This window comes from Bos javanicus, chromosome 29 (genome assembly GCF_032452875.1).
Source record: "Bos javanicus breed banteng chromosome 29, ARS-OSU_banteng_1.0, whole genome shotgun sequence".
NCBI lineage: Eukaryota > Metazoa > Chordata > Mammalia > Artiodactyla > Bovidae > Bos > Bos javanicus.
In genome coordinates, this window is record NC_083896.1 from 40162922 (window position 1) to 40174079 (window position 11158).

Genomic DNA, 11158 nt, shown 5'->3' on the forward strand with positions numbered 1-11158 from the left:
CACTGGGTCCTGATGTTGCCAACCTCATGCATGCATTATAAAGTTCACCTTTGACCTTTCATCTTACGGTTTTATCATCCATAGATGATCTCGGCCAAGATCCACTAATTTATGAGAATGTTGCAAAACAGTGGTTTCTTCTTTCTACCACTGCTAAATCTAATTCCTGGAAATCTTCCATTAATAAGAGCATTCTTTCAAATGTTTATAGTTACATGAAATATGCTTCATACAAACAAAAATAACATAAATATTGATGATTATTTCCCTTTCTGAGTGTCCATGATGGTGACTTTGTGCCCTAGCAATCTGCCACGGTGACAAATTACATGTTAGCTATTAACATTTGGAACTTCTGAATTTTTATATATTTAATTTGTTTCGGTGGATTTGATCTGATACTAAAATTGTCTCACTTTCGGCCTCATCAAATGGATTCCTAAACTTTTTGTTCAGCTCTTGCTAACCTTTGAAGGCGCTCACATGTCTGGTCCTTCAATATTCTCAGGCTTATCTTGTTCATTCCTTGGCCCAGTCCTGAAATCAGTCATCTCTTCAAGAATCCATGGACCTTAAGGTGGGAAATAGAATTTAGAGGCCGCATGATAGACCTCATGATAGTCACCGTAGCCAAGTTGCCATTCCTTCTAGGCTTTTCAGTTGAAAGAGCCAGGAAGTACCGATTCCTTTAAAGAAAAGGGGGAAAAAAGGAAAATAATTAAATAGTACAAACTTATGTTATCAATTTTTAAGGCTATAGGGCTTTACTAAAGGTTTTTCATTTTATGTTTGAACCTCTTTACCCTATCCACTGAAAGTCTTGCTTCAGAACAATATTAGCATAAATTATTGACTTCCTTTAACCAGTAATAAACATATGGTACTTCTGAGAGGGTAACAGGGGTAGGGGGTAGGTATGCTGCTGCTGCTAAGTCACTTCAGTCGTGTCTGACTCTGTGCAATCCCATAGATGGCAGCCCACCAGGCTCCCCTGTCCCTGGGATTCTCCAGGCAAGAACACTGGAGTGGGTTGCCATTTCCTTCTCCAATGCATCAAAGTGAAAAGTGAAAAGTGAAAGTGAAGCCACTCAGTCGTGTCTGATTTTTAGCGAACCCATGGACTACAGCCTACCAGGCTCCTCCATCCATTGGATTTTCCAGGCAAGAGTACTGGAGTAGGGTGCCATTGCCTTCTCCGGGGGGTAGGTATCAGATCAGATCAGTCGCTCAGTCGTGTCGGACTCTTTGCGACCCCATGAATCGCAGCACGCCAGGCCTCCCTGTCCATCACCAATTCCTGTAGTTCACTGAGACTCATGTCTATCGAGTCAGTGATGCCATCCAGCCATCTCATCCTCTGTCGTCCCCTTCTTCTCCTGCCCCCAATCCCTCCCAGCATCAGAGTCTTTTCCAATGAGTCAATTCTTCACATGAGGTGGCCAAAGTACTGGAGTTTCAGCTTTAGCATCATTCCTTCCAAAGAAATCCCAGGGCTGATCTCCTTCAGAATGGACTGGTTGGATCTCCTTGCAGTCCAAGGGACTCTCAAGAGTCTTATCCAACACCACAGTTCAAAAGCATCAATTCTTCGGCACTCAGCTTTCTTCAGAGTCCAACTGTCACATCCATACATGACCACAGGAAAAGCCATAGCCTTGACTAGACGAACCTTTAGGTATATACCTGTGTATATACAGGTGTATATACACAGGTGTATACCTGTGGCAGATTCATGTTGATGTATGGCAAAACCAATATAATATTGTAAAGTAATTAACCTCCAGTTAAAATAAATAAATTTATATTAAAAAAAAGAGAGTTCTGGGTCATCATTGACACGGGCTCGTCTGACTTGTGGGTGGCCTCTGTCTACTGCCAAAGTCCCTCCTGCTGTGAGTGCCTGCCCCCCACCCATCTTGTTCTCCCCCACCCCCCTTCTCCATCCTTGGCATCTGACAGATATGGATCTCTTGTGTTGGCAGTTGCATACTGGACATATGACCCCCAAGATGTCCTCCACCTTCCAGTGCAAATGGAGGAAACTTGACCTCCACTATGGCTTTGGAAAGATAACAGGAGTTCTTGCCAGTGAAACTATTCGGGTAATGGGGGAACCAAGGGCTGAGTCCGGGCTGGTCCTGGGAGCAACCAGTGCCTGCAAAACAGATGCACTACCAGCTGGAAGGGACTGTCTTTCTGAAAATCCCCTAGTGGTTGGCCACCTGCCCAGCAGGGCCCTGTCCCTGGGGAGACAGCTCCCCTGCTGACACACAAACTCCCAAAACAACGAACCCCAGAGAGGGGCTTGGGGTGTGGACTTGCATCTCCATTACCCAACGTTCATTTTGCTGGAGCAGGAAGAAGGGGCAATAAAGCACCCCCTTTTATATTCACAGGCTCTACAGGGCACTTTCATGGTAATAACTTGTTTTATCCTGCAATATCCCCAGGCAGGAGGTACTATTAGTAGCTCAGGATAAAGACGAGGGACATGAGGTGCACAGAGCGAGAGCCTTGCCAAGGTCACATATTTTTTAAGTGGAGCTTCACTGATCTTCAGGACTCAAGTAGGTGTAGGTTTGGGGAGGGGATAAAACTGATCTGGGGCCCCTGGGGCAGCACAGGGCTTCAGGTATCCAGGCAGGGGAATCAGGAGTCACAGATGTAAGATGGGCCTGATAAAAGGGTTCTCACTCTAAGGGGCCTTTAAGACTAACAAAAACTATGGCCTGCCCACCAACACACAAAGTGCCTGAGTATGCTCTCCCTGTGTTTTTCTGTCTCGGTCTCTCTCTCTGTCTCACACACACAGGCACTCACACACAAGTGTGCACATCCCCAAAAGCCTGATATCCAGGCAGAATTTTCATTAGAACCCAGCCAGTGACACTGCATAATGGCTTCTGTCTTCCTGGGCATGTGTAGAATCCACAGTTCATTGCAATTAATTCAGTTCATGTTTGTCATCAGATCATGAAAGTGAAAGCGTTTGTCACTCAGTCTTGCGACCCCATGGACCTAGCTCGCCAGGCTTCTCTGTCCGTGGAATTCTCTAGGCAAAATACTGGAATGGGTTGCCATTTCCTTCTCCGGGGAACTTTCCAACCCAGCGAATGAACCTGGGTCTCCTGCATTAACAGGCAGATTCTTTACTGTCTGAACCACAAGGGAAGCCCATCAGATCATAGTGTTGCCAAAGAGAAGACTAGTCTGCTCTCTATTTGTTGTATCCTTAGAGGGGGACCATTCAGTCCTGTCCTGAGTCTGGTTGCCCCACCTGTATGGAAGACATGAGATCAATTTGACTCACTGAGATGGTGTTTGCAGGAGAAGCAGGTGTTGTTAAAATCCACAGCCCCACACAAATGGAAGCCCAATTCCTATCCCAGCTTGTCCTACCCATCTGAGGTCAACTGAGGCCTCAGTTCTTCTCTGCAGTGCTAATGGCATTTGCACCAAACAGCCCAGCCTCACCTCCCAACCCTTTATGTAGGAACACTCTCCTGTCTCACAGATTGGGACAGCTGTTGCCAAGAACCAGACAATTGGCCTGACCAAGAGTAAGATTGATGGGTTCCTGGAAAATTCACCTTATGATGGTGTCCTGGGCTTGGCCTACCCCAGCCTCACCAGGCGTGAAGCCAACCCTCTCTTCGACAACCTGAAGAGACAAGGAGTCATTTCTCAACCTGTCTTTGCCTTGTTCCTGAGCAGGTAAGTCTGAGCTGGACAAGCCTTTCCTCCAAACAAGCTGTAAGATGCTTTCAGTTGCATGAAAAAGTGTAGGCCACCTCATCCAGAAGATTCCTGAGTGATAGTCTATCCGAGGAGAACTATGGCCCCAGGATCACAACTGGCCCCATCACTGGTTTTTGTCAATAAAAAATGGTTGTGTTTCACTGGAACACAACCATTCTCATGGATTCAAGGGTGCAGTTTGGTTGAGCGGGGTGGAGGTAGGAGGGAGAGAAATGGTCCAGGATATGGCTGGAGGAAAAAGCAACAGGATTTGCTGATGAATTTGATGCAGAAGGAGAGGGATGGTGGGAATGTTTCCTTCCTCACTAACATTTCACTGGGAACCCAGGACGAGCTACAGAATTTGCAGGAACCAGCGCAAAATGAAAATGTGGAACCCCTTGTTCGAAACATATTAGGAATTTCAAGACAGGGAGAATGGAGGTGGGTGGCCTGCTCAGCTTGAAGTCCCATAGACAGCACAGGTCACAGGCAAGAGAAGCCAACCCTGGGTGACCCTGAACCCTCAGACATCAGCTTTTCTGAAAAATGACAGGCTAGACAAGGAGGAAGCCCGACCCCTCCAGCATAGAGTCCTCTGAGGATATATCTGAGCATTTAGGTGGCTGGAAAGGTCCAGGCCCTCTTCAGAAGGATGGGTGGTCGGAGCCAGGCCTGGTTGGAGCCAGGCTACCCAGCTTCAAACCTCTTCTGTAACACTCATTAGATGGGGACCAACCCTGGTCAGGCACTCAAGCTCTCCAAGCATCTGTTTCTGCATGTGTGAAATGGAGACCGTAGCAGTGCCTCTGATGGGTGAAGAAGCGCAGTCCTCAGACAGTGCCTGGTGTTACTCTCCTCCAATGAGCCCCTTCTTCCTTCTCTCTTCAGCTGGCCGCAGAAGAGCAGCTTGCTGATGCTTGGTGGGGTGGACCATGCCTACCATAAGGGGGATCTCAAGTGGGTACCAGTGACCCAAGCCCACGTATGGCAGATAGCCATGGACTGGTAAGCCTCCCCCTCTGAGGGCCACCCCAAATGATGCTCCCACACATGCACATGGACACATACAGACACACACAAATGCACTCACAGTCACACACAGACATATGCTCCACACACATGCACACATAAAAACATACAGAGACACATATAAAAACATACATAGGCAAACATACAAACACACACAGATGCACACAAACACACACACAGGAACACACATCACCCATGGGTTCATAACTGCCCCAGAGCTCCTGATCAGGCCTCTCACCAGGATCCTGAAAGGGTCCAGAAGGCCTGGGGGAAGGCTGCATTCCTGTGCCGTGAGGTGGGGAGCCTGGTTAGAGGACCCTATAGTGTGGTGAAAAGAGGATCAGGGGGCATTTCACCAACCTGAACAGGATTGTGTTAAGATGACCTACTGACCAGGGCCACCCAGGACCTAGAGTGTTCTCAGTACACAGAATTGCCAGTTGAAAAACTGAGAAAGTCCTGAAAAACTGGGAAAACTGGTCTCCTCAGAGAGAAGTTACCCAGCAGTGAAGAGAGTTTGGTTGCAGTCTTGAGACCTGAGAGCAAGCATAAGAAGAGACACCCCATCTGACCAGTGCTAATTACCGCCCAAACCGGGCACACAGTGGGGCAGGGCTGTGACTGAGTCAGGAAGCTGGGATCCAGGAGTGGCCTGAGAACAAGGGGCAATAATTGGTGGGGTTCTCTGTGATGCCCTCAGGCCAAAGCTTCCCTGCTCTTTGGAGGCCCCCGGGTCTGCTCACGCTCCCCTGCCAGGGGCCTCAGGGTCTGAGCCAGGTGAGGGGTGGTGCTGGGAGACAAACTCTCCCAGGGCAGCCTGTATCTCCTCCACCACCACTCTGACCATCTGCTGTCCTAGACACCTCCATCTTCACTGTATGGACCGACCCGTCATTGGTGAGACACAGATACAGGTCTCTGGGTGTTCCTCATTCATTCATTCAACATGCATTCATTGTGCATCGCCTGTGTGCTGGGCACTTGAGGGAGGCACTGAGGATCCAACTTGCCCTCACATCTAGTGAGGCAGACGTGCATGAAACGACTCACACACACAGTGAATTACCACCTGGGTACATGCTGGACACGAGGAAGAGTCTACAGAGAGTGAGCAAGACAGGAGCCTGATCTAGTCTCGGGGGAAGACTTTCTTGACAAAGTGGCAATTAACCTGGAAGATGAGGAAAAATTAGCTGGACCAAGGAGCTGGGGCCTTCTAGGAAGGAAACCAGCACAAACTCAGGCCCTGAGACACAGAAGAGCCTGTGCAGGCAAGAACTGAAAGAAAGTTAAAAAGATGATGTGACCAGAGAAAAGGAAAACTGAGTCAGGGTAAGAGCTGAAGGGCTTTTCAGGAGACAGTCAGCCAGGGGGCAGTCACTGAAGAGACTTCAGAGTGACCCTGGTGCCTGCTTTGTCCCTCTGTCTCTCAGCATCTCCATAAACAAAATGGTGGTTGCTTGTTCTGGCGGATGTCAGGCTATTGTGGACAGTGGGAGCTCAGTGCTGGCTGGCCCAACTCAAGTGGTCTGTAACATCTTCAAACACACCAACCCCAATCCCAAGGAGAAAAGCCAGGTGAAGGGTCATGCCACAGGATCATTCTTGGGCTCCCCACACACCAAGGATCACCTGGGCCAACCTCTCTCCTGCTTTCTTTTACAGCTTGATTTCATGTGACAGTTCCAAGGCCCTGCCTCCTATTATCTTCACTATCAATGGCATGGACTTCCCAGTGTCCCCTAAATACTACCTCCAGAAGGTGAGGGGACAACTTTGGGGGCTGGTTCCCAAATGTGGGATATGCAAGAACTCTTGGGCTGCTGTTGGGAGGAAGGGGCCCTCTACAGGCCAAGCCACACCATGGCTAATGCTGCTGAGCCCCTGTGGCTGGGCCAGCGCCTCCCACAAAACCAACCAGGTGAGAGGAAAGGGAAGTCTGGTGGGAGTCACAAGGAGAAGGGAACTCTAAGGCCTCAGTCCTCACGAGCTTCTATTCAACCAGAGACCTCATATTCAGAAACATGGAAAGTCAGCTCTAGCAATCCCTGAAATAGAACAGGTGACAGGAAGGATGTCTGGGGACAGTCTCATTGTGCTGTCCCACCATAGGGGTTAACAGTCTCCCCTTCCCAACTCAAAAGTCTCCAGATTGAGATCATAAAGTACATGCTTACCCTAGAACTTCGCTGCAACTTCACACTCTGTGAGTGGGTACTGACCCCTCTGTGGGGAAGTTGGATGCTAAGGTAAATGAAGGGTGTACAGTGACTGCTCAGCCCCAGCACAAGGTGGAGGCTTCATGTCAGCTCCCTGTGGGAGTTCAGAGCAGGCTGATGGGCTCAAAGGAGGCTTTGAAGAAGAGAGGGAACTGCAGAAATCCTAAACACCCCAGCCTCATGGAGGAACAAGGGAGCCTGCTTGGGTTGAGGTAATCTATATTGGATTCCTTACAAATGGCAGCCTCGGGGGCTGTGCAAAGGGTCCAGGGGCAGATGACGGGTGATGTGGGATACAGACCAGGGGAGCTTCAGGATAAGTCACCCAACCCAGCCTGGAGTGGCCAAATAGTGTGAGTGTGGGACCAGAAAGGTTTCCTAGACGGCCTGAGCGAGTATAAAGAACGCATCGTGACGATGCTATTTACAATGGGTAACCAACAACAACCCACTATGTAGCACAGGGAGCTCTGCTCAGTGCTATCTGGCAGTCTGGATGGGAGGGGAGTTTGGGGCAGAGTGGATACATGTATATGTATGGCTGAGTCCCACTGCTGCCCACCTGAAACTATCACAATACTGTTAACTGGCTATCCTCCATTAAAAAGGTAAACATTTTTTTAGAAAAAAATAATGGGTTGTGGCCAATGGAGAGCTAAACAGGCATTCTTAGCAGAGAAAAAAAGAGAGCAGGAGTCGGAAGGAAGGAAACAGCAGTATGTGAGGGGAACTATGGGCCATTCTTGTTCTTTGTTTAAAAAATACATTGAAGTAGAACTGATTTACAGTGTGGTGTTAGTTTCTGCTCTGTACCTAAACCACTCAGTTTTTTGTTTGTTTGTTTGTTTTTTATTTTTAAACTTTACAATATTGTATTAGTTTTGCCAAATATCAAAATGAATCTGCCACAGGTATACCTGTGTTCCCCATCCTGAACCCTCCTCCCTCCTCCCTCCCCATACCCTCCCTCTGGGTCGTCCCAGTACACCAGCCCCAAGCATCCAGTATCGTGCATCGAACCTGGACTGGCGACTCGTTTCATACATGATATTATACATGTTTCAATGCCATTCTCCCAAATCTCCCCACCCTCTCCCTCTCCCACAGAGTCCACAAGACTGATCTATACATCAGTGTCTCTTTTGCTGACTCGTACACAGGGTTATTGTTACCATCTTTCTAAATTCCATATATATGCGTTAGTATACTGTATTGGTGTTTTTCTTTCTGGCTTACTTCACTCTGTATAATAGGCTCCAGTTTCATCCACCTCATTAGAACTGATTCAAATGTATTCTTTTTAATGGCTGAGTAATACTCCATTGTGTATATGTACCACAGCTTTCTTATCCATTCATCTGCTGATGGGCATCTAGGTTGCTTCCATGTCCTGGCTATTATAAACAGTGCTGCGATGAACACTGGGGTACATGTGTCTCTTTCCCTTCTGGTTTCCTCAGTGTGTATGCCCAGCAGTGGGATTGCTGGATCATAAGGCAGTTCTATTTCCAGTTTTTTAAGGAATCTCCACACTGTTCTCCATAGTGGCTGTACTAGTTTGCATTCCCACCAACAGTGTAAGAGAGTTCCCTTTTCTCCACAAAAAACCTCGAATAGCCAAAGCTATCTTGAGAAAGAAGAATGGAACTGGAGGAATCAACCTACCTGACTTCAGGCTCTATTACAAAGCCACAGTTACCAAGACAGTATGGCACTGGTACAAAGACAGAAATATTGATCAATGGAACAGAATAGAAAGCCCAGAGATAAAGCCACTCAGTTTTATATATATTCAAATATATACATGCTGCTGCTGCTTAGCCGCTTCAGCTTGCCTAACTCTGTGAGACCCCATGAACTGTAACCCACCAGGCTCCTCCATCCAGGGGATTCTCCAGGCAAGAATACTGGAGTGGGTGGCCATGTCCTCCTCCAGGGGATCTTCCCAACCCAGGGATCGATCTCCTGCATTGCGGACAGAATCTTTACCACTGAGCCACCAGGGAAGCCCACAAATATATACCAACTCTTTTTTATATTCTTTCCCATTACAGTTTATCATGGGATACTGAATACAGTTACCTGTGCTATACAGTAGGGCTTTATTATTTAAATATCAAATGTTAGTTCACATCTGATAATCCCAAACTCCCAATCCTCCCCTCCCCACACCCCTCTGTCATGGCAACCACATGTTTTGGCCCTTCTTGCTCCTATATCCTCACTTTTGCAGCTGCTGTGAGAGCCACTTGATTCTTCCCAAAGAAGGGGAAAAAATGGGAAAGCTGTGTGCTCTGGATATTGAGGGGGGTGGCAGGTAAGTGCTCACGCTGACTGGTGTGTATTTCTGTCTCCCCCAGGTTTCTAAAGATATCTGCTTTATCAGCTTTCATGGGGGCACAGAAGACAGGAGCCCCTCAGAGACCTGGATCCTGGGCAACATCTTCCTGAGAGCATATTTCACAGTTTTTGATTGGGGAAACTATAGGCTCAGCCTGGCTCCCTCAGTGTAAATGCTGGGCTGCTTCAGGAATCACTCAGGCCCACTCCAAAGACACACACACAGAGGAAACTCCCTCCCAGGGATGCTGAGGCACAGGGTTTGGGGCTCTGCAAGCCCTGTCCTCAGCAAAGAATAAAGGATTTCATCTCAATGGAGCTCATATGAATGGCTGCCTCTCTTTGAGTCAGGAAGGTACATCACAACCGGGCAGGATCTAGAATCAAGTCTGAAGCACAAACGAGAGGAGCCCAACTCCAACTGGCTTCAAGAAAGGGGAGACTTATTGGAAGGATACAAGTATCTGGGACACAGGAACAAGAACAGATCCAAAGATCTCAGGGACTGGACCCAAGAAATCAGAAGCCATCAGTTCACTCTTTCCTCATGCTTTCCCTTCTCTCTTCTTTGATTCTCTTAGCCTGACAGCTTTCTTCCCTCAGGTTTCTACACCTAGTGAAAGAGTCTCAAGCTGCCTGCCTCATGCCTTTATCTCTCTAAGTCAACTAACCAATAAGGAAAGAAGCTCAGAAGACATCAGGGTTCAAGGGAGGGCTCTGAATGGACCATCTCAGATCATGTGTCCAGTCCTGGACCAAGCATCCTGGCAGTGGCATGGCATCCTATAATTGGCTTAATTCGTCACCTGGCCCTGTCCCCACAGCATGTGATTGACTGGTTCCTCATTAACGGACCCTGAGAAAGAATCGTTTTCTTCTTTCCTTATCCTTTCCTTCTTTCTTTCTTCCTTCTCTCCTTTAATTTCTTTCTTTCTTTTGTCTCCTCTGAGCATGCACCTCCACAGAGCTCACAAACCTAGGTGTGAGAAAACTTCAGATTCTTCCAGGGACCACATCTGTCAAGAGAACAACAAACTCAAGATGTCTGGATGGAACTCGTATCAATAGAATTCAGCTTCGTGCTCCCTTCATGGCTCAGTGGTCAAGAATCCACCTGCCAATGCAGGAGACATAGGTTCGATCCCTGATCCAGTAAGAACCCACATGCCGAGGATCAGTTAAGCCCGTGCACCGCAACTATTGAGCCTGTGCTCTAGAGTCCAGAAACCACACTACTGAGCTCACATGCAGTCACTATGAAGCCCACATGCCCTAGAGCCCGTGCTCCACAACAAGAGAAGCCTCTGCAATGAGAAGCCAGCAAATACATTAGATTGGAAATAAGACAATGGGGTAAAAACCCCAACATGGTCACTTACTGTGCAGCACCCTACCTAACTAGGACTCACTTCTAGGATTCACTTCATCCGCAAAATAGGCTCATCACCTAACCTGAAGTGTACCCAGAATCTCATATGTTTACAAAGCCCCAGAACACTGCCAACAGCACATGGCAGCAAGGCAAAAAGAATAAGAGCTACTGCTACCCTAAGTGGGGGGCGGGACAGAAGCTGCCCAGATGAAATCTACAAAGAAAATTTTCTGCATAATGGAAAATACAAAGGCACCAAGCCAGATTTCTGAGATAATCTAGGGGAAAAAAAGCTTTTCTGGGCATATGACTGTCACGAGTTCTTATTTCAGGGTCCAGTCTTTCTCCCCAAGTCCTAACTCCCAGGCCTGTGCAGGGCCTGGAAAGTCAGCCAAAGAAAAGTCTTCTTTCCCAAGTCCCTCTGTCATCACTACCAGCAGCTCTAGGGCTGACAGTC

At 47.8% G+C, this 11158-nt stretch overlaps 1 protein-coding gene across 1 annotated transcript; it reads left to right on the top strand.

Annotated features, from left to right (window-relative positions):
* The first annotated feature begins 602 nt into the window (after positions 1–602).
* Positions 603–9502, top strand: LOC133241723 (pregnancy-associated glycoprotein-like). Its single transcript, XM_061407647.1, has 8 exons — positions 603–676; positions 1816–1898; positions 1960–2102; positions 3515–3714; positions 4630–4746; positions 6204–6348; positions 6434–6532; positions 9350–9502. Exons 1-8 carry the CDS (start codon positions 603–605, stop codon positions 9500–9502), a joined length of 1014 nt encoding a protein of 337 aa, XP_061263631.1.
* Positions 9503–11158: the final 1656 nt, after the last annotated feature.